This window comes from Schistocerca piceifrons, chromosome 1 (assembly GCF_021461385.2).
Source record: "Schistocerca piceifrons isolate TAMUIC-IGC-003096 chromosome 1, iqSchPice1.1, whole genome shotgun sequence".
Taxonomy (NCBI): Eukaryota; Metazoa; Arthropoda; class Insecta; order Orthoptera; family Acrididae; genus Schistocerca; species Schistocerca piceifrons.
The window spans coordinates 576,928,787-576,952,413 of NC_060138.1; the positions used below are offsets into that span (position 1 = coordinate 576,928,787).

Here is a 23,627-nt window from a genome sequence, read left to right on the forward strand (position 1 = left end):
GTCCTTCCTTTCTTGTATTTTGGGTTGTCACTGCCACTCCAGGAAAACATATCCAACCATGCATTGCTATGTGATTTTCCAGTGTCCATGTCTTCTGAAAAAATTGAAACTGCTGTGCTGGAACATATGCATACAGAGAAGGCATAGGGAGGAGGGAAGGCCAATAGAAGAGGTGATAGGAGTATGAGAACAAACACCCCCAAATAAGATTCGTGTGTGCACAGGGGGTGAGGAGGGGGGGTTGCACGTTCAGGGAAATGAATGGAATTTAGGAAACGGAGCTGGTGTTCAGCACCTTGTTTGTTTGTGTCACCAAACAAAGTCATTCTTGCACACAATTACAACTGAAGTTGTTATGCTGGCATGGTGAACTTGTGTTGCCTAATGTGTGGAGGGTTGCAGATGCACAAATGTATCTCAAGTGCATATTTGTGTCAGTTAGTTGCAGATTTTGAATATTGCATGTTATGTGGCTGGGACATCCATTTCCAGAATTTGGAAGAGGACAAAGATGGTAATGTCATGTAAGAATATTGTAGGCATTGTTAACCACTGTGGTGGATTTGGTCCTATGTGCTAACTCTGATGAGTAAGAAATGCATGAATAACAAAAGTGTCACTGCCCAACAAGATATCAGATTATAATGTGGGAACTGCAAGAGTCTGACAAGGTGGGCAGTTTTCCCTGTATTCTCCTGGCCATGTCACAGATCTTCCTTGTTATTGGTACCAGTATAACACTAGCAGTGAGCAGGAATGGTGGCATACCGCTTATTTTTGGGGTTTTAAAATGTGTGATAAATTTACAATCCTACCAGGTTTGAGGCTTGTAGTGTAGTAAGTACAGTTTCCACATAGGGGAAAAATAATAACAACAACATTATTATTATTATTAAATTTTATGGACATATAACTAAAGTTTATGGAAACGTGTGGACTGAAGCCTCAGTTAAAAAATGGCGCATCGTGTTTAATTGCAAAGGAATGAATAATATTCTTGATGAGCAACAGTCAGCCTGACTGTCAGTTACGACTGGTAAACTCTAATCAAGGACTGAGGGAAAAATTGAACAGGATAAATGTTTCACTAGTGAAGTATTGAGCTTGTGGTTTCCTGAAATTATGTTGTTAGTTCTTTATCAAACTGTTAGTGGTGATTTGGGTTATAGAAAAGTATGTGCCAGGTGGGTTCCTCGACTTTTGACAGATGAACAGAAAGAACAGTGAAAGGGAGCTGCATTGACTTTTCTCACAAGATGCGACAAAGATGGTGAAGAGTTTTGAACCACTTTGTTACTAGTGGTAAGAGATGAGTTTTCCACAAAAGTCCAGAATCAAAGCACCAGTCAGTGAAATTGAGTCACTCATGGTCTCAAAATCTGAGCCCCAAGAATGTTATGGCCACAATGTTTTTGGGATTGAAAGGTTGTCCTGCTCACTGACATTAAGCTCGGAGGAGAGACCATAAATGTGTTGCCAAAGGATTTGCTTCAGCATTTTATGTGGGAAGGTTTTGAATATTCACCTTATAGCTCAGTTGCTTAGCCCCAAATTGTTACCATCTTTTTCCCAAATTAAACAACTCTTTGGTTGGACATCCCTATAGAAATAACAACAAACTGAAAGTGACTAGCTCAACAACTTATAGGCAACTATGTATTGAGAGGGCATAGGAGAGCAGGAGTGCTGCAATAAATATTTAAATTTGAGTGGCAACAGCATAGAAAAACAGGTAAGATGTTAAAATATAAGGTAAGTTTTCTTTCATTATGTAATGTACAAAACTGAATATTTGTTTGTTTATTTTCTGTGCGTTTTTGTACCATTCATCTGATTATGATGAAACTTTGATGAGTTGTGTGCACTCACATGAAGATTACAGAGAGGGTACGAACCAACTACCACACACAGGGGTGGGGGTGAAAAGACTTAACTCAGAAACATCTGAAGCAATATCAGTCAAATGTTTGTGTGTGTGTGTGTGGGGGGGGGGGGGGGGGGGGGGGGCGTGTTAATATATGACTCACAATTTGTATAAAAGTAATATGCTGGTAATTTACCTCAACCAACCCTGAGTGCTGGGTTTGAGAAGACATGGCTTACGATGTTCAATAACGACTGATATTGGTGTCAGATCAATAGTTTTTGAGGTTGTTGAGTTATTGGTGACAAGAAATTTAAAAAGGAATTGGCACATATGTGACTTGGTGTTTACTGTGACAATAAGACATCCTAGCTCCCATGTGGCAGAGGGTTTGGGGTGAAAAGGCATGACATGAAAGTATAACTCAGTTACACCTGGAGCAATTTCAAACAAATTTGGTATATCATGACTCATCATTTGTATAAAAATGGCCTGTTGGTGTTTCTATCGTGTAATTAGTTGACTTAGAATACTTTAAAATTATATTGTGTCAGTCACGTTATGATCATGAGCAATACAGCAAGGCAAAAGTTTTTCAACGTGTTTTGGGGCCAAAGATCATGTCCCACAACTCAGTGATACAGAAACATTTAACATCCTCTCTAGAGTCACACGGTATAAAGCAGCGGAGAATCAGACAGGTGTCAGTGACATCTTTTTTACTGGATAGCATTATTTTATTTCTTGTCTGGCAGGATTTTAAAACAACAATGTAAGAAAAATCTACAATGTTGGAAAAGACAGATTGCTACTGTAAGGACAGATAGATAATGTAAGAAAAAGATAATTGCTGCTTACCATAAAGATGACACATTAGGTAGCAGACAGGCACAACTAAAAGACACACATTGCACATAGTAAGTGTCTTTTAGTTGTACTTATCTGCAACTAAATGTATCGTCTGTACAGTAAGTAGCAATCTGTCTTTTCCCTACATTTGTTGGTATTCCAACTGAGAGTTTCCATTGTTTCAGTTGACATCGAAATCATGGAAACTTCTGTTAATATTCAAAGCATTTTAATAAAGTAAATGCCAGGATAACATTGAAATTAATTCTCAGGGCAAAATTTTCTAGTCCCTGAAATTAGTTTCTGCCACTTCTGTTTGGTTTGTGTGTTCTTGATTGCAAGTTTGACCAAATGTTAATAGACTGCCAGCATTTGATTTTAGAAGCTCTGTTGTTAATATCGAACATATTTACAGTTGGCACCTTTCTTTCACACACGTGGTTCATTTCTCTTCTATCAATTTTTGTGAATGAATTCTTTTAGCATCACAACTTTTTACATAAATAAGGGAGGCCTGGCCGAAACTGCTGCTGTAGTTGTTTATTAATGTTTTATTTAACAAGCATTTTTTCACTCTTTACAATGTCCCTTTCTTCAGTAACAATTCTAATTCATCTTTTTTTTTTTTTAATACAGTTGTTAAACCTGTGGGAGTCCAAGAATAACTATTTTGACTCTTCAGTTGTGGAGAAGTTACGAAACCCATCACGTTCTTGGTCTGAATATCAAGCAGCACTCATTACACAGCATGCTGCTGTCATTACCCCAATAATGGCTGCAACAAAACAGACCTATGAAGGTTACCAAGCACAGCACCAGGCATTTGTTCAGCATGCTTTACAGCAGATACAGGTACTGTTGGAATATCGTATTTTCGCATTATTGGCTGTTTAGATTAAATGATAAATTTGTTATTGTTAGTCATTAAGGTATTGTAACTTTTGTATTCCATGTGACTTTCTCAAACTGAGAAAAGTACAAGACAAGACGGTGAGCCAGATCTAGAACCAGTGTCAGTTTTAACAGCCGTTGCTCTGGTACACTGCCTCTCCTGAGTGGGGTTTTCACATGGTTTTCCAGAGATTAGCCTAGAGGTACTTTTTGTTCCAGTTGATCCATAGTGATGCAGTCCTCTAGGTTGTGGAATATGTCAGAAAACAAGAATACACAATAAATATTTACAAAATAAGAACAGATATGCTATTTTACAGCACTTATTTACAATGATCACATTACTGCACAAAATTTGTGCAGAAGTTAGATTGTACACAATATTCACGTTTATGTGATATCACTATTAATATGCAAGCATCAGCTGGTTTTGCTTTGAAATTGATCACTGGAGTAGAAGGAGTTGGTCACCAATAAAATCTTTAGACTCATCTCAAACTGAACTTCGTTATTAAACTTTTTAATGACTGCTGGCATTTTATTGGTAATGTGTATTGCTGAAGAGTGGACATCTTTCTGGACCAAAGTAAGTGACTTTAAATACTTGTGGAAGCTAGTTCTATTTCTAGATTAATTCTATGAACTCAGCCGTTGGTTTGGGAGAGAAAAAATGTATGTATGTTTTTAATGACAAATTTCACCAAGCAATCGATATATTGGGAAGCAGTAGTCAGTATCCTCAGTTCCTTAAACAGTCCTCTGCAGGACGTTCTTGAGTTGACACCACAAATAATTTGAATTGCATGGTTTTGGGCTTGGAAAATTTTAGCTTGATTTGATGAGTTACCCCAGAAAATAATCCTGTATGATGTTATGAAATGAAAGTAAGTGTAAGTGTGCTAGCTCCTTAATTTTTATGTCATCTAAGTCTTACTACACTCGTGTAGCAGATAGAGATTTGTTTAGGCACTTCAGCAGTTCTGTGGTATGCTCCTCCCAGTTAAATTTATTATCAAGCTGTAATCCCAAGAATTTAACATTTTGAACTTCTTCTATCTACTTGTCATCATATAGCAGGAAACCTTTTATGAGTTCCGTACTGCATATATTATATTCTCTCTCTCTCTCTCTCTCTCTCTCTCTTTCTCTTTTTCTTTCTTTAAAAAGGTTTAGTTACAGAGAATTGACTTGGAACCATTTATTAATGTCCATGAAAATTTCATTAGCCAACCTTTCTAAGACTATATTTGATTTACTATTTATTACAACATTTGTATCATCTGCAAACAAAACAAACTTGGCATCTGGTAGTGTTACTGATGAAAGGTCATTGATATACGCAAGGAAAAGTAATAGTCCTATGATGGAACCTTGGAGGACACAACGTGTTACTGGTTCCTAGTTGAATGATACCTGATAGCTTAATGCACATCTATTTCCTATTGACCCCCTTTGTTTTCTGTCAGAGAGATAGGATTTGAACCATTTTGCAGCATTTCCTGTTATATTGTAATATTCTGATTATTGAAAAGGTCATTGTGATTCACATAGTCAAAAGTGTCGGACAGACCACAACATGTGCCAATAATGTATTGTCTAATGAATGGAGTACATTGGAACCCTTTGAATTTCAAATTGTGACATGGATAATATTTTATTTATAGTCAGATGGTTAAGATGAGGATTGTTTATTATCATTTCTATATTTTTTGAGAATGTGGGCAAAAGTGAAATTGGATGGAAGTTTGATGGTATATATTTATCTTGTTTCTTACACAAAGGTTTAACTTTAGTGTACTTCAACCATTCAGGAAATGTGCCACTGATAAAAGATTGATTTCACAATAACTTCAGAGGTCACTAAACTCAGAGGCACACTGTTTAATCAACTTAGTTGATATATTTATTATCTGAGCCACAAGAATTTCTTGATTTTAACGATTTAATTGTGGACATTACTTCTGCTGGTGTTGTGAGGGCCATACACATATTATTGTCCTTATTTCTAATGACTGGTCTTAGTTATTCCATGCAGCATCTACTGAACCTGACAACCTCATCTTTTCACAAACATTTATGAAGTGCTTATTGTAAATTTCAGCAACACTACACACACCTGTTATCCATAGGTTCTACCAGTCTCTTTCTTCACTGTATCCCATATTGTCTGCATTTTGTTACCTAATGTGACTATCATTTTCGGATAATGCATTTGTTTTGATGTCCGTATTACTTTCTTCAATATTTTGTGGTACGTAAGTGTTGTATTTCTCATTCATGCTATGAGCATTGTACACATCACTCCAATTCATGTCTTTGAGGAGTTTCCTAAAACACATTGATGATCTGCTGAAACGTTTGAGTTCAGCTACTTATGCAATAAGGGTCATTGCAAATTTTGGTGATAAACATCTTAGTAAATTAGCTTACTACGCATATTTTCACTCATTGCTTTCATATGGCATCATATTTTGGGGTAATTCATCACTGAGGAATAAAGTATTTATTGCACAGAAGCGTGTAATCAGAATAATAGCTGGAGTCCACCCAACATCATCCTGCAGACATTTATTTAAGGATCTAGGGATATTCACAGTAGCTTCTCAGTATATATACTCTCTTATGAAATTTGTTATTAACAACCAAACCCAATTCAAAAGTAATAGCAGTGTGCATAACTACAATACTAGGAGAAAGGACGATCTTCACTATTCAAGATTAAATCTAACTTTGGCACAGAAAGGGGTGAATTATACTGGCACTAAAGTCTTTGGTCACTTACCAAATAGTATCAAAAGTCTGACAGATAACCAACAAGTATTTAAGAAGAAATTAAAAGAATTTCTGAATGACAACTCCTTCTACTCCATAGAGGAATTTTTAGATATAAATTAAGAAAAAAAATATTAAAAAAATAAAAAAAATAAATAAAATAAACACAAAAAAAAGTTGTTATATTAACTTAAGTATGTTGTTAAATTAACCTAATTATGTCATGTATTGGAAAATTCGACTCGTTCCACATCATTACGTAATATCGTATTCATGATCCATGGGACCTAATCTAATCTAATCTAATCTAATCAATCAATTTTTAACTTACTAACTACCCTCTTGAACTGAGGTTTAGTAGGTTTTACATCCTGATCAGTATTAACATTTAGCAAGAGGAACTGCACATCATGGTCCAAGATGCTACTTATTATTGGTTTTATAATATAATTTTGTTCATTAGAAATTTCTGTAAAGATATTATCAATAGCCATGTTCGAACTCTTAGCTTTTCTAGTTGGAAAGTTAACATTATGAATTAAGTTGAATGACAATGCTACTGACTGAAAGTTCTTACTGGAAGGGTTTCTGAGAAAATCTACATTAAAATCACAAGCAACCACTAATTCTTTTTTTTTTTTATTTATTTATTTTTTGTCAGATAGGCCAATAGAGCTTCAAAGTGATTTATAAACTGATAAAAAATTACCTGCTGATAATTGATGTACACTTACTGTTATGAATGATTTATTGTGAAATTCTACTTCTGTTGCACATACTTCCCCATGCTGCTCTAGGCAAAATTTATGAATGTCTGTGCTATTAAATTTATGACAATTCCTGATGTGTGTGGCAACTTCTCCATCCACCATTTCCACTCTGCAAAAGTGAGAAACCAATCTAAATCCTTGCAACACTTAAAACGTCTATACAGTTGGTCACTTGATGTTCAGAGAGGCAGATTATGTCAAATGGGTTGGCTGACTAAGTCATCAGTGTAGATAAATAATTCATTAATTTTATTTCTTAGCCTCGAATATTTTGATGCACTCGAGATAGTTGGCATTTCATATTGACTGAGATGAAACTGGGTTGAAAGAAAATTTCTGCTGATTTGTGAAAATTTCAAGCAACAGCTGTGTTTGCTGATACATTGTGCCAGAATTATGCTGTTTAGTTTATTTCTCAAACTGAAGGTTCATTTCAATCCTAATCTTTCGTAGGACTTGACTTGTTTCTGTCCTTTCTATCCTAAAAAAGCTGCTGCTCCAAGACCTGTAGGCACTGGTGTTTTACCACTATGGCAGTGCCTCCCTACCTTAAATTATCTGTATTAGCCCAGCCAGTTTACCCTTCCCTTTCCTGTTGAGGTGTGGGCCATACCTAATATAATCCTACTGAGGAAATCAACAGGAATTACGCCAATATGTGACCCCCACATCTGACCCAAGCAGCCGTTCTGACTCCAAATTAACTTTCCTGACAGAAGAGTCCAAATGATGTCGGAGACACAAACTCCACTCTATTATGTCTTGACGCTGATGCAATCCTTATTAGTCTATAGTTTGCACTCTATATTGTACCTATAACAGAGTGAACCTACATCCTTTGTCACTTGACAGAGCCCAGTATTAGGTTTAAAAAGATTGATGACCTGGTTCTCTGATCCTTAGTCATCATGCAAAAGCTGGCCTACACTTCTGGCATGAGAACTACCTAACAACAGAACTTTCTTTCTATTTGCTGACTTCCCTACATTCTTACTCAGTTTTTAGCTGGAAGTTTGTTCTGCCCTGCCTACATATAACGTCTGCATGAAGCTCACCAGTTTCTAAACGAAGCAACAGGTCATACTTATTTTTAACATTCACCATAAAGCTGTCTAACCCTGTTCATTCTCTTACCTGTTGCCACTTCCCACTCCACTTTACCATTCTCCCTCCTTAACATGCCCAGATCTTTCCTAGCCCAATCTAACTCTACCAGAAGGGCAGCAATTTTCCTTTTCTGTTCCACTTCCTTCCAATCTCTAGTACTTATCCTACAGAACCACTGATGAGTCTGATTCACTTCCCTAATTCCCATGCCACCACTCTTATCTGTTGCCACTTCCCACTCCACTTTACCATTCTCCCTCTTTAACATGCCCAGATCTTTCCTAGCCCAATCTAACTCTACCAGAAGGGCAGCAATTTTCCTTTCCTGTTCCACTTCCTTCCAATCTCTAGTACTTATCCTACAGAACCACTGATGAGTCTGATTCACTTCCCTAATTCCCATGCCACCACAGCCATCCCAACGGAAAAAACTACTGCATCATCACACCAAGCCCCAGAGCTAACAATTCTGTGGCAAGTCAGACACTTTTCGCTTATGGCAAAAATAATACTTTGGTGAGGATAAATCAATTAAATTATGAGAAAACACGAAAACACATTTATGAAAATTATGTCTACTGGCAACTGTGTATAAAAAAAAAAGCTACCATGTGCAAAGTTTGTAGATCCACAAAATTAAATTTATGCTGAGCTGCACAAAAAAGAATTAAAGCAGTAAAGGGATATGCTTTACTTAACTGGCCAGAAAGAAAAAAAAAAGTGCAATTAAATGAGATTCTTTAAGTTTACCAGTCCAAAATGTAAAACAGAAGTAAAACTGTAACCGTACTTCACGATCTTCTCGTGTTTTCTACAAAAATACACAAAGAAATGTGAAACCTTTAATGGTAAGCTTGAAAAACACACTAACAGACGTATTTAATTAGTTATCACTATAAAACTAAGTTTTATTTCGGTCTAAATCTCTTATCTATATGAGAGCACAAAACACCGTGTCTCATATGGCGCAGCTCTACCAGACTAGTCCCTCATCTCCACCTGTAAAACTCAATGTCCATACAATTAAAACACCAAACCTTTTGATTGAATATAAATTGATGTACATACAGTTGTAAATAAGTTATTTTAATCATTAATTATTTGCTATTAGCTGCTTGTTGGTATTTATTTTACCAGACTAGTTTCAGGCATTGGTCATTATCAGCAGTGTCTGTGTTACACAAAAACATGTATTTCTTATATGTTACTTACAGTGTTTGTTGTTGTTATGGTCTTCAGTCTAAAGACTGGTTTGATGCAGCTCTCCAGTGTAAGCCTCTTCCTCTCCAAATAACTACTGCAACCTACATCCTTCTGAATCTGCTTACTGAATTCATCTCTCGGTCTCGCTCTTAGATTTTAACCCCCACAATTCTCTCCAGTACTAAACTGGTGACACGTTGATGTTTCTTAATGTGTCCTATCAACCGATCCCTTTTAGCCAAGTTGTACCTCAGTTTTCTTGTCTCCCAAGTTCTCTTCAGTACTTCCTTATTAGGTACATGTTCTACATATCTAATCGTGAGCATTTTTCCATAAAATCACAAAGCAAAAGCTTCTATTCTCTTTGTGGCTGAAATGTTTTTTGTTCATGTTTACCTTCCATACATTGCTACACTCCAAAAAATACTTTTAGAAAAGACTTTCTAGCACTTTAATCCATATTCATTGTTAACGAACTTCTCTTCTTCAGAAGTGCTTTCCTTGCCATTACCAGTCTACATTTTATATCCTCTCATCTTTGAGTGTCACCAGTTACTCTGCTGCCCAAATAACAAAACTCATGTACTACTTCAAGTGTCCTGTTTCCTAATCTGATTTCCTCAGCATCATTGGATTGTATTTGACTACATTCCATTATCCTAGTTGCGCATTTGTTATCGTTCATCTTATATTTTCCGTACAAGACACTGTTCACTCCATTCAACTGCTCTTCCAAGTGCTTTACTGTCTCTGACAGAGTTGCAGTGTCATGAGCAAACCTCAGAGTTTTTATTTCTTCTCCCTGAACTTTAATTTCTTCGCCAATTTTTTCGTTGGTTTTGTTTACTGCTTGCTCAGTGTAAAGATTGAATAACATCGGGGACAGGCTACAACCCCATCCCAAGAGTATCCCAGTCAGCATTGTCAAAAGCTTACAGTGTATGTATATAGCAGTGTTTTATGCAAATGTGATTTTTCAACTCATTGTAATGTGACTTACTTTATAGTAATGTTCTCCAGCACATGTCGGTGTCAAAATTTCATAATATTCGTGTAATAATATGATTATTTGATTTATATATGCATATTGTAATCAGCATAAGGATTTTTACATGAAAATATGTCTCATTGTCATTGGCAATTGCTATACATATGAGGATTACTTTTTGTTGTACATCATGAAATGCATACAGGTTGGAGAAATATTGTGTCATGAAATTTTAACCCTGGATAGCTGGTGCCAGTAGGAATCAAAATTATTAGTGTTGTGTAAGTCGCCAACACACCATTTTTAAACTCCGGAAAATTGGCGCCACACGCTCCAATTGGCTATGGGATTGCCCTGTTGCCGGATGCTCTGGAAAATGCGTGACTGCAAATGCTTTGCCTGTTGGAGATCACAATGTATCCAAGGCAGCTCGCATGCTCGGTGGTATTCGACACTTGTGCATGTCGCATTAGGGCAGTGACGGGGCGTGGCACGTTTGTACGAGGGGTGTTTGAAAAGTCCGTGCAGAAACAAAAACTACTTACGTGTTTGGGGTAAACCTCTATTTTTCGACATAGTCTCCTTTTCGACTTCGTCCAACGCTGTTCTAATTTTTTGATCCAAGTTGAAGAGTTTTTAGCAAACAGAAAACAGCATGTTGTTCTCAATAGAGAGACGTCTATAGACATTAAAGTAACCTCTGGCGCGCCACAGGGGGGTGTTATGGGACCATTGCTTTTCACAATATATATAAATGACCCAGTAGATAGTGTCGGAAGTTCCATGCGGCTTTTCGCGGATGATGCTGTTGTATGTAGAGAAGTTGCAGCATTAGAAAATTTCAGCGAAATGCAGGAAGATCTGCAGCGGATAGGCACTTGGTGCAGGGAGTGGCAACTGACCCTTAACATAGATAAATGTAATGTATTGCGAATACATAGAAAGAAGGATCCTTTATTGTATGATTATATGATAGCGGAACAGAGACTGGTAGCAGTTACTTCTGTAAAATATCTGGGAGTGTGCGTGCGGAACGATTTGGAGTGGAATGATCATATAAAATTAATTGTTGATAAGGTGGGTACCAGGTTGAGTTTCATTGGGAGAGTCCTTAGAAAATGTAGTCCATCAACAAAGGAGGTGGCTTACAAAACACTCGTTCGACCTATACTTGAGTATTGCTCATCAGTGTGGGATCCGTACCAGGTCGGGTTGACGAAGGAGATAGAGAAAATCCAAAGAAGAGTGGCGCGTTTCATCACAGGGTTATTTGGTAACCGTGATAGCGTTACAGAGATGTTTAGCAAACTCAAGTGGCAGACTGCAACAGAGTCGCTCGCATCGCGGCGTAGCTTACTCGCCAGGTTTCGAGAGGGTGCGTTTCTGGATTAGGTATCGAAAATATTGCTTCCCCCTACTTATACCTCCAGAGGAGATCACGAATGTAAAATTAGAGAGATTCGAGCGCGCACGGAGGCTTTCCAGCAGTCGTTCTTCTCGCGAACCATACACGACTGGAACAGGAAAGGGAGGTAATGACAGTGGCACATAAAGTGCCCTCCACCACACACTGTCAGGTGGCTTGCGGAGTATAAATGTAGATGTAGATGTACAAAATAACTATTAGTTACTGTAATCACCTCCTCGTTTGAATAAAATCTTTGTCCCGCCAGCCATTTCTTCAAATTGGGGAACAAATGGTAGTTCGAGGGAGCCAAGTCTGGAGAATAGGGGGGATGTGAAATGAGTTGGAATCCTATTTCCATTAATTTTGCGACCACAACTGCTGAGGTGTGTGCTGGTGCATTGTCGTGATGGAAAAGGACATTTTTGCAGTCCAATCACTGGTGTTTTTCTTGCAGCTCGGTTCACAAATGGTTCAATAATAATGAATAATATTCACCTGTAATAGCTTTACCCTTTTCCAGATAGTCGATGAGTATTATCCCTTGCGAATCCCAAAAGACAGTCGCTATAGCCTTTCCGGCCAAAGGAATGGTCTTCGTCTTTTTTGGTGCAGATTCTCCCTTGGGAACCCATTTGTTTGGTCTCAGGAGTATAGTAATGTATCCATGTTTAATCCGCAGTGATGAAATGACGCTGAAAAAGTCCTCCAGATTCTTCCTGAACAGCTGCAAACCATCCTTGCAACACTTCACACAATTCCGTTTTTGCTCAAGCGTGAGCAATCGCGGAACCCATCGTGCAGATAGCTTTCCCATGTCCAAATGTTTATGCAAAATATTATGTACCCACTCATTTGAGATGCCCACAGCACTAGCAATCTCGTGCACCTTAGCTCTTCTGTCATCCATTACCATATCATGGATTTTATCAGTGATTTCTGGAGTTGTAACCTCCACAGGGCATCCAGAATGTTCAGCATCATTTGTGCCCATAGGGCCACTACGAAAATTTGGAAACCACTGTTCTAATTGAAGGTGCAGAGTCACCGTAATGTTTATCAAGCTTCTCTTTAGTCTCCTGAGGTGTTTTGCGTTTCATAAAGTAATGTTTAATCACCAGCACAAAATTCTTTTTCGTCCATTTTTACAATCACTGGACATCCTTGATTCACACGAATGCCAAACACAAAGAAATAGACCAATATGGCTGAAACTTGGTGTGCGTTCTTTCCAAAGATGCTGCTAACTGAACATGACCTCAATACACGCCGGTGGTGCCATCTCTTGGACTTTGCACGGACTTTTCAGACACCCCTCGTATGTGTGAACTGACAACCAACCGTAGCACTGCCCATCAACCAACAAATGGCAGCAGGGCAATCCCACAGCCACTTGGAGCACATGGTGCCAAGTTTCCGTAGTTTAAAAATGGTGCGTTGTCATCCTACACAACATTAATAATTTTGGTTCCTACTGGCATCAACAATCTGGGGTTAAAATTTTCTGACACAATTTTTCTCCACCTTGTATAATGCTACTTCTAGTTTGTATTATTTCTGTTAGCAGAACGTAGAAATTTGTTGTCATTAAAGAATACTAGCAAAATTTTTGACATTTTTTAAATTTTGTTTTTTAAATTAGTCTGTCCTTATAAAATGATGTTAGGATCTGTCATGGACATACGCTAAAAAACATTACTATAAGGCAGTTCACATTACAATTAATTGAAAAGTCACATATCCATAAAACTACTGCATACACTGTAAGTGATGTATTATAAAAAATAACTGTCTTCTTGTGTGATACAAATACTGCTGATGATGTGCAATGCCCGAAACTAGTTGGGAAAATAAACTACCACCAACAAGCAACTTATGCCAAACAATTTAGTGATTATTATGATTTACTTATAATCTCTATAAGCTACAGAGCACGACATGTACAAGACATTCATACATACAGTTGATGCTCACAAGTTTTCATGTCCTCTTATATCAAATACTGATCTAGTGACAGAAATAAAATTCTGATGGCCAGTTGCCAGTCATCTGCAGATACTCAAAATAGGATGAATGCCAGTAAAGAGGGTTTTGGACCTCCTAATTAGTTACGTGATCTGCCTAGTTAATTTTCAGCATTCTTCTGTAGCACTACCATTCAAAAACTTACATTGCCTTCTTCTCTGAACTGTTTGTCCCCGACATTTTGCTTCCCTACAAGGCTTCTTTCCAGGCAGATACCTTCAGAAAAGACTTCCTAACACTTCAATTTATATTTGATGTTTAGCAAATTCACTGTTTTCAGTCTGAATTATATGTCCTCTCATCTTCACCCATCATCAGTTATTTTGCTGCTCAAATGGCAAAACTCATCTTCTACTTTTAGTATCTCATTTTGTATCTAATTGTCTCAGCACTGTCTTGACAGTTCCATTATCCTTGTTTAACTTCTGTTGATGTTCACCCTATAACCTCTCTTCAAGGTACTACCCATTCCATTCCTCTGCTACACCCAGTCCGTTGCTGTCTCTGACAGAATTACAGTGCCATTGGCAAGTTTTTATTTCTTCTCCCCAAACTTTAATTTACAATTCAAATTTCTTCTTGGTTCCTACACAGCTTGCTCAGTGTACACATTGAATGTTATTGGGGATACTACCCTGTCTCACTCCCTTTTCAAGCTCTACTTCCCTTTCATGTCCTTTGACTCTTGCAACTGCAGTCTGGTTTCTGTACAAATTGCAAATAACATTTCACTTCCTGTGTTTTATATTTTCTGCCTTCAGAATTTCAGAGAGTTTAGGGTTGCCTTTTGTTAACCTACCTTCTAGGATAAGTTGTAGAGTCATCCTTGAGGTAGGCCTCTTCCAGTTTTTCCATTGTTCTGTAAGTAATATGTGCCAGTATTGTGCATCCATGACTTATTAAACTGATAGCTTGACAATATTCACACCTGCAAGCACTCTTACATATGGACTTCAAATCTATGGCAGTTACGCCATTACCTACTATGGTTATGCTGAACTCTTGTTAGGGATTCCCCCCCCCCCCCCCCCCCCCCCCCCCCCCGCCCCCGCCCCACTACTAGGTGCATCATGCTATGGATATTACAAAAGAATTATTTTTATTTACCTTGACAGTTCCCAAGGTCAAAATTAGGTAATTGCTAATAATTGAATAAAGTGTATATTCAGAATAAAAGAACAGCCTATGCAAGTATACGACTGCCTCCACCTTTTTAGTTAATAATTCCAAAAGCTGGGAATAATTTTACACTTTTAAATGTATCTATTGATATTACTGGCCAGCATTCTCTCTCCTTGTAATTTTGTAGTTTTCTCAAGTGAATTTTCTTTGTGATAAAACACGAACAATAAACATTTAAGTTACTGGATACTAAGTTGATCTTCATTAGATGGTTGTTAACAGAAATGTAAACAAAACAACTGTTATTGAAGGGCTCTAATGTACCGATGGAGTATGTAGAGAAGTGATGTAATGTTAAATGTTTAATTAAAGTTCACTCTCCATTACAACCAAAAAGTTCAAAGCAATGAAATGGTTACTTCCTCTCATTTCTGTAGCACAATGATAGAAAAAGATGGGATACTCTTACAGGGACTGCACAGAACATGAAGTTTGTTAGTAAAAAAAATTATGATTTTACTTTTGCTCTTTTAACATGTCGTATTCTTTAACTGAGCACTTCTTAGTTTCGTGCAAAACCCATACAAAACTCAGAGAAGCTATAAGAGGTGTAGACAGGCAGCTCATTAACCAGTTATTGCAATTTTGTCATCGCTCTTTTGGGTGAACTGCTTGGGCAACTGTATAATGAGACAAATGTTCATTGTTCACTGACAGCAAAAAGGTGCAGTTGCTGAAAATCACAAAAGTGTATCTGAAGTGAAGAAAGCTCACGAAGTATCAATAACGTCCTGCCTTTAATACGTCCTACACTTCAGTTATTAAAAAGGCAGTGCCAAAAGTTTATGCAGCTACTCAAACACAGAGAACCCTAGTGTTGATAATTCTGCTTGCAAGTGAACTTGCAATATGGTACTTTTCCAAAGGTTCCCATATGTCCGTTCAGACATAGAAGATAAGGCAAACATGTATTATCCAAAAGAGAAACATTGTGTGAAGACTCAAAATATTGGGTTAGTGTGTAAGTTTGCAGTGTTTTTCCACAATTTTGATAAACACAACAGTTCCACATAACAGAGTCATTATTCATCAATAATATATTTTCCTTCGCTCTTTACAACAGTCTGCTAACACGGGGGTAACTTTTTGATTCCGCAAATGTAGAAATCAAGTGGTTTTCAGTCAAAGAATTCATCGAGCCATGTTCGGAGTGCGTTTTCATATAGATAGGAAGTTCCTTGAAAGTTGTTCCCTAGAGAGCAGAAAAGGTGAAAATCTGAGAGAACGAGGTCAGGTGAATCAGATGAGTGTGGAATCACTGCCCAACCCAACTCCAGTAAAGTGTTTATCAGTCTATCAGAATGCAGGCAGGCATTATCGTGGAGTAGTATCATTTCATGCAGTCTTCCTCTTCATTATTTGTTGATTATCTGCAAGACCTCTCAATCATTGACAATAAATTTCAACAGTTACAGCCCAGGGAAGCAATTCGTACTATACCACACTGTTGCTGTTCCATCGGATGCATAACATTATCTTTTGTGGTCAGGTGCAGGTCTTTTTAAGGGGAGCTGCTGCTTTCAGAGACACCATTTCTCATCACCAGTAATGATACAGGATCGGAATGGTCAGTGCTGTTTGTGAGCCAATTGATGACGAGCAAGCAGAGACGCACTTATGCCCAGTCGCTGATTTTTGTAATTTTTGCTTAGAGCACATGGTACCTGTACACTCGATTTTTGAACCTTCCCCATTGCAGACAAATGTCTCACAATGGCGGAATGATCACAGTTCATCACATTTGTCAATTCTCAGATACACATGAAGTGGATCATTGTGGATTAATGCATTTAAATGATCTTCATCAAACCAAGAAGTTCTTCTGGCACATGGAGAGCCACTGATGTCACAATGATTTTTCTTAAAATAAGAAAACCATTTTCTTGCCATGCTCTGTCCTTGACCATTATCCCCGTATAAGGCGTAGATGTTCCAATTTCTCCTCATGGCATTCCATTTTCTAGCATCCACAGCTCCACTTACTATCTCCAAATGACAAAATGGCAATCAATAAGTAAACCCAAGGCAACTGGAATACCATCATGCAGAACAGGAACTCTATGAACTTATGCACTAACATAATAATTAAAGGAAACATATCCAACTGGTGGAGCTGATGCTGTCCAATGAATGTGATTAAGATACCTGGAAATCTAGGGAACCAAAGATACCTTCTATTTTCTTCCTAAACATCACAAATTCCCCGTATAAATGGATTGAAAAGCAGGGAGGGGCTTTGGAGGGGGGAGGGGGGGAGGAGTTAATAAGGGCCTGGAGAAACACTAATAGAGTGGGGCTCCCATATATTACAGTGCAGCTTCCCCTCACATGCAGAAGCTGAAATTATTAACACAGTGGAGGTTGCATTTAATGTTTGTGCAAGAGATAGATTTAAAACAGTTGACACCACTCTGTCGAGAGGTTATATTTTCCATAGGAAAAGTGGGTCTCAGTAGGGAGAGGAAGTGGTCATATGAGTATTTGTCGAGAAAGAAAACCACTCCACTCTCCTTCCCCTAGATACTGCTGCACAAGCAGTTGCCTCTGTAGAATATGCACCAAACAGGGTAGCAGTATGTTCTCATTACGTGCCCTCAAACAAAGAGATACACACTTAATCACTCAACCATCTAATCACACATTTCCCTTTACCATTCGTCTTTTTGTTGGGACTTCAAGTCACATAATGTGCTTTGGGCTCTCATTACGACTTGCTCCATTGGCAGAGCTGTTGACTGAATTGCGCAAAGGGAAATGTTATGCCTTCTGAATGTAGGACAGTGAACACACTTCAGCAGTTCTACAGAGGTCATCCCATGTTGTTAATATTCCAGTATGGTCCCCAGCCCTTCTTGAGATTGCTCAGTGGGAAGTGATGGTCAGTTTTTCACTCAGGTGGTCACTATCCAATGTGTATACATGTAGCAGATTAGGCATTGTTAGAATGCTGTTCAGCCAGCTGGTCGTTTTTTCATTCAAGAATGATTATGAATGTGAGCCACTGAGCTGATGTTGCATCTATTCCACAGTTTTCTGATCACCTGCCATTGACAAAGTGAATAGTGCAGTTCTGCGATCAGGTATGCAGCATTTCAAGGCCGACAAACTGTTGTGGGCCTCACAACTTTCAGATAATGAAGGCAAAAGACAATTGTATAATGGGGAGAGCAAATGAAGATCCTATAAAGGGTTTATGAGCCCAGTTAAGCATACCATGAACCACTAATTTTATAAACTCCATTGGAATGTTGCCAGTATCTGTCACAAAAGGCAGTCTGCACCAAGCAGTGGCAGAAGAACACACGCACAAAAATGTTTAACTTTTACAAGCTTTCAGAGCCAGTGGCTCCTCCTCCTGGCAGGAAGCTCCAAAAGCTTGTAAAAGTTAATTTTGTTTGTGTGTGTGTGTGTGTGTGTGTGTGTGTGTGTGTGTGTGTGTGTGTTTTGTGTTCTCCTGCTACTGCTTGGTGAGTAGATTTTTTACCTATCCATTTATATTAATTGTCAATAGTTGATTATTTTCATTGTTTTAGACTAGGAAATATAAATTTTTGGAATTACGCAGTCTTAATTATTTGCTGAAGCCAGGGATAACTGCACATCTCCATGTAGGTATTGTAGTGTCACTCTTACAAGCTGTGCAGGAAAGACCCTACTGTACATGGTGAACCGCCTATTAACTTGAGTTAAGGAACCAAGAAGCTCTTCAGTTGCTTCCAGTATGGATTCATGACATATTCAACTCCTGATAACCTGATCTGTCTGGAGGTCAAAATACAAGTCTTTCTTATGCAAACAGTACCTGGTTGGAGGTTTGTTCGACATATTGAAAGCTGCTGCTACTACTTGGAAATACATCATCTTCAGACAGTTCAGTGAACTGAATTCCAGTGACAACTACTGACCTTTTTACAATTCTTTTTGTACAATGTTTCCTTTGTATACTGGATTATGCATGTCCTATAGAGAAAGATGTCTCCCAAGGGTCCTTATTAAATACAACCAAATTTGCAGTAGCTGTTATGCAAGTTCCATTCAGTATTGGCTTTTTGTGGACGATTTTGCTATATTAGTTCCTCCTCCACTATAATGATAAGACATTTCCAGCTTCTTCTGATGATTAGTAGATTGGGCAAAATAAGCTGTGGTTACAAACTTTCTCCATAAAAAAGTGTGTAATTTTCACTGTCTTGTGTTGCTTTCAGTCCACCTGAACTGAAAATAAGGAGTGCTGCTTTCAGTTTCGAAAATTTGTGTAGGTATGGGGGCCTAAGTTTGAAGTGAATTAGCCTGGCTACGACACTTGATACATCTGAAAACAAAAGACAACCAGATAAAGAACATCTTAAATTGCCTCAGCCACAGATAATTGATGGGGAAAAGGGTAGAGGGGCTAGCTTGAGAGTGTCTGTTGTAGTTCTACAAGGCTTGTGTGTATTCCAGCTGGATTATGGACAGTCAGTATATAATCCACTTCAGCAGTTGTTTCTGAATATGGTTGATGCTGTGCATTAATGAGGAAATCGGAGAGCAAAAGAAAATTTTAAGACCAGCATTATTCCCAGCTTTTGTGCTGAGGATTGCCCCTCATCACAGGACAACTTGTGTGTATATGTTAGAGCAAGCTTGATAATTATTAATACATTAACAAGGTTGTCTAGAGTTTATTTGTCTAATAATATTTTCAGGCACTAGAGCAACAGAAGCAAACCCTTGAACAGCAGCAGCAGGTTGCAGCTGCGGTTGCAAGTGCAGCAGTACAGTCAGTCACCAATGGTATGTAGTGTGGTGTGATGTCAGTCTTATCAGTGTAGTTAAAATCAAATTGTACTAATTCAGTATTATTATGATTCTAGTTTTAGTGTACGCACTAACTGTTAAATGTAAAACAAAATGTTTGTATATGTTGTCATAGTTCTGTCACCAGTGACGTGTGTTTCTCCATCCAGATAGTTTATTTTCCATTGGTGTCTTTGTGGTATGATGCTTTAAGTGGAAAATTCTAACTTCTCATTAATTACCAGTTTGAATTATGTACGAAGGCTACCTGAAAACTTCTTGCCCTTGCCCAGAGATCAAAGCACCATTTGCGTAATTTTTTTCACGTTGCCTTGGTACACACATTAGTAGACGCCACGTAAAATTGCAAGTCAGTTCAGGCAGCAGTCATCAGTAGGCAATCATTTGAAGCAGTTGTAGTGTGCGTGACGTTGGAGGCAGGGAATCAAGTGTTGTACAGTGATTAAATTCTTCGTAAAATAAGATTTAATGCCATACGAACTTCATTTACTAATTTTAAATGTGTATGACACCTCTTCACTTTCATTTTCCACCATGAAGAAATGGGCGGCCAATTTTAAACTTGACCATGAATGCATTCAAGGTTATCCATGTGATGTACAGCTAAAAAGTGTGAGCACACCGGAAATCATTGAAGAAATGCATTACATGATTTTGGAAAATTGGATACAAAGATGCATAAAATTTGCAAATGCTGTATGGATATCAAAGGTATGTGTTGCAATGTCTTGCACCAGAATTGACATAAGAAAGCTTTGTGCGAGATTGGTGCCACGTGAGCTTACTACCGATCACAAAAACATTTGCGTGACACTTTCCAATAAGTGCTTGGTGCATTTTAGGGAAAATAGAAGTGATTTTTTTCATCGATCTGTGACAGTGGATGCAATATTTGATTCACCACTACACACCCAAATCCAAACAGTAATCTATGAAGTAGACAGAAGCCGATTCTTCAGCTTCAAAGAAGTCGAGGAGAGATCATGGTATTGATGTTTTGAGATGCTAAATGAATTTTGCTGACTGACTATCTTGAAAAATATAAAACTGTAACTGGAGAGCACTATCTCAACTTCTAACAAAACTGGAGGCAAGCATTTGTGAAAACTGACGTGGCTTAAAGAAGGAAAAAAACATCTTCCATCAGGACAATGCACCTGCCCACAAAAATGACTTGGCAGTGGGAAAATTGAATGATTTGCACTATGAAGTGCTGGAACACCCACCCTAGATTTGGCTCCCTCAGATTTCCATTTACTCTCAAAACTTAAGAAATTCATTGCTGGTCAGCACTTTTGTCAAATCAAGAAGCCACTGAGGCTGTAGATGGGTTCTTTGCAGCACTTCAGGGGGAGTCCTCTAGAGAGTGGATAATGACATTGGAACACAGCTGGATGAAATTTATTTGTATTAGAGAAGATTGTGTTGAAAAATAAGACTTCTTTGAAAGCAGAAATTGTCATTTTCGGTATCAGATGAAGAACTTTTCAGACCGCCCTTGTACACTAGTCTCTCCTTCATCAGTATTCCCAACCAGATTTCTTTCACATATGCTATTAGCGAGTTCTTAATTTTGCACCAGATGCATGTCTTCAAACAAGATTCTCAATACATTGCTGCTAAAACTTGCCCCATTCTTTGACAGTAGCCTTCCTGAAGTCATCCAATCTGTAATGAGAATTCCTGTGACATCATGCTGCTAAGTTTCAGTCCCAAGCATGCTCAATCAGATTCATGGTGGGAGTACTGCAGCTGATTTCTGCATCCTGGAGGAACGTGTTCATGGACTAAGGATGATGTGCTAATGCCTTATAGACTTGAAAGATAAACATGTCATCAAATATTAACTTTAGGGTTGGATAATAGGTTGGAGGGTCCTGTTCCAGTACTGCACAGCTTTCAAATTACAATTGATAGTCGTGAGAAAGAAACAGTATCTATGCGTGATGGGAACTCAATGCATACTGACCTATCTCTCTCCAGAATCTTTGGGACTGCATGTTTGAAATGCACTATGATACCTGGCCATCTCTACCTTCTTCTGTGATGATTATCAGGTTTCAGAAAAATCCTGCTCTAATCAGTGAAGAGAACCCTAGACATTAATCCTGCTTCCATTCCAGGTGTTCCCATGTCCACATTCTACTCGCACCACAATTCTGCACAAATTGATCTGTTTTCATAACGGCTGCCTAGGGACCAAATTTATTACGTGGAATGGCTGCAAGCTGTCCAGATCAATATATCTCATCAAGAACGTAGTATGCAGTGCTGTCCTATTCTCCTGAGGGTACCTATGAATCATAATTGGAGGTAGTGGACATGAGCTGGGATTTGTGGCTGCAAACAACCACTACAAGATAAATCTTCAAAGTTTGTGTCTCATGATATCTGTCGAGTGTTTGAAGGGTGTCACTGTGAAGTATGCCAGTCCTGCCGACATACGAGATATCGATGATTATTCTTGTCATGAAGTGATCCATTGAGATACATGACAGTGTGTACACAAGTTCTCTTGTCACATTTATGATTGACAATGGAGTGTAACAATACGAGAGAAGGAAAGTTGCTACTCACCATATAGCTGAGATGCTGAGCTGCGATAGGCACAATAAAAAGATTCACACAATCATAGCTTTCGGCCATTAAGGCCTTTGTCAGCAGTAGACACACAAACTCACGGAAGCGCAACTTGCACACACATCTGCAGCCTCAGAGAGATGAAATTACACTGTGAGTAGCAATGGTGGGGTAAGGAGGAGGCTGGGGTGGGGAGGGGGAGGGATAGTATGGTGGGAGTGGCGGACAGTGAAGTGTTGCACTTTAGATGGAGGGTAGGAGAGAAGGGAGGAGGGGGTAAGTAGCGGAAAGGAGAGAAATAAAAATAAAAGAAATTAAAATACTAGGTGTGGCGGTGAAATGATGGCTGTGTAGTGCTGGAATGGAAACAGGGAGGAGGCTTGATAGGTGAGGACAGTGACTAACGAAGGTTGAGGCCAGGAGGGTTACGGGAATGTAGGATGTATTGCAGGGAAAGTTCCCACCTGCGCAATTCAGAAAAGCTGGTGTTGGTGGGAAGGATCCATATGGCACAGGATGTGTAGCAGTCATTGAGGGGTATCATGTTTGGCAGCATGTTCAGCTACAGGGTGGTCCATTTGTTTTTTGGCCACAGTTTGTCGATGGCCGTTCATGCAGACAGACAGTTTGTTGGTTGTCATGCCTACATAAAATGTAGCACAGTGATTGCTGCTTAGCTTGTAGATCACATGACTAGTTTCACAGGTAGCACTGCCTTTGACGTGATACATAATATTAGTGACTGAACTGGAGTAGGTGATGGTAGGAGGATGTATGGGACAGGTCATGCATCTAGGTCTATTACAGGGGTATGAGCCATGAGGTAAGGAATTTGGGACAGGGGTTGTGTGAGGATGGACGAGTATATTGTGTACATTTGGTGGACAGTGGAATACCATGGTAGGAGGGGTGGGAAGGATAGTGGGTAGAACATTTCTCATTTCAGGGCATGATGAGAGTTATCGAAACCCTGGCGGAGAATGTAATTCAGTTGCTCCAGTCCCAGATGGTACTGAGTTATGACGGGAGTGCTCCTCTGTGGCCGGACTGTGGGACTTTGGGAGGTAGTGGGAGACTGGAAAGAGATTTGTTTTTGTACAAGGATGGGAGGATAATTATGGTCAGTGAAGGCTTCAGTGAGACCCTCGGTATATTTAGAGAGGGACTGCTCGTCACTGCAGATGCGATGAC

The 23,627-nt window shown here is 38.7% G+C and overlaps 1 protein-coding gene across 4 annotated transcripts in view; it reads left to right on the forward strand.

Annotated features, from left to right (window-relative positions):
* The window catches only part of LOC124802124 (calcium homeostasis endoplasmic reticulum protein), a 341,070-nt gene that overhangs the window by 172,608 nt on the left and 144,835 nt on the right, over positions 1-23,627 (forward strand). For all 4 annotated transcript variants that reach the window (XM_047263128.1, XM_047263126.1, XM_047263124.1 and 1 more), the window contains 2 exons: positions 3,350-3,565; positions 19,745-19,832. In XM_047263128.1, coding sequence (XP_047119084.1) covers positions 3,350-3,565; positions 19,745-19,832 — 304 coding nt within the window. The remainder of the gene's footprint in view (positions 1-3,349; positions 3,566-19,744; positions 19,833-23,627) is intronic.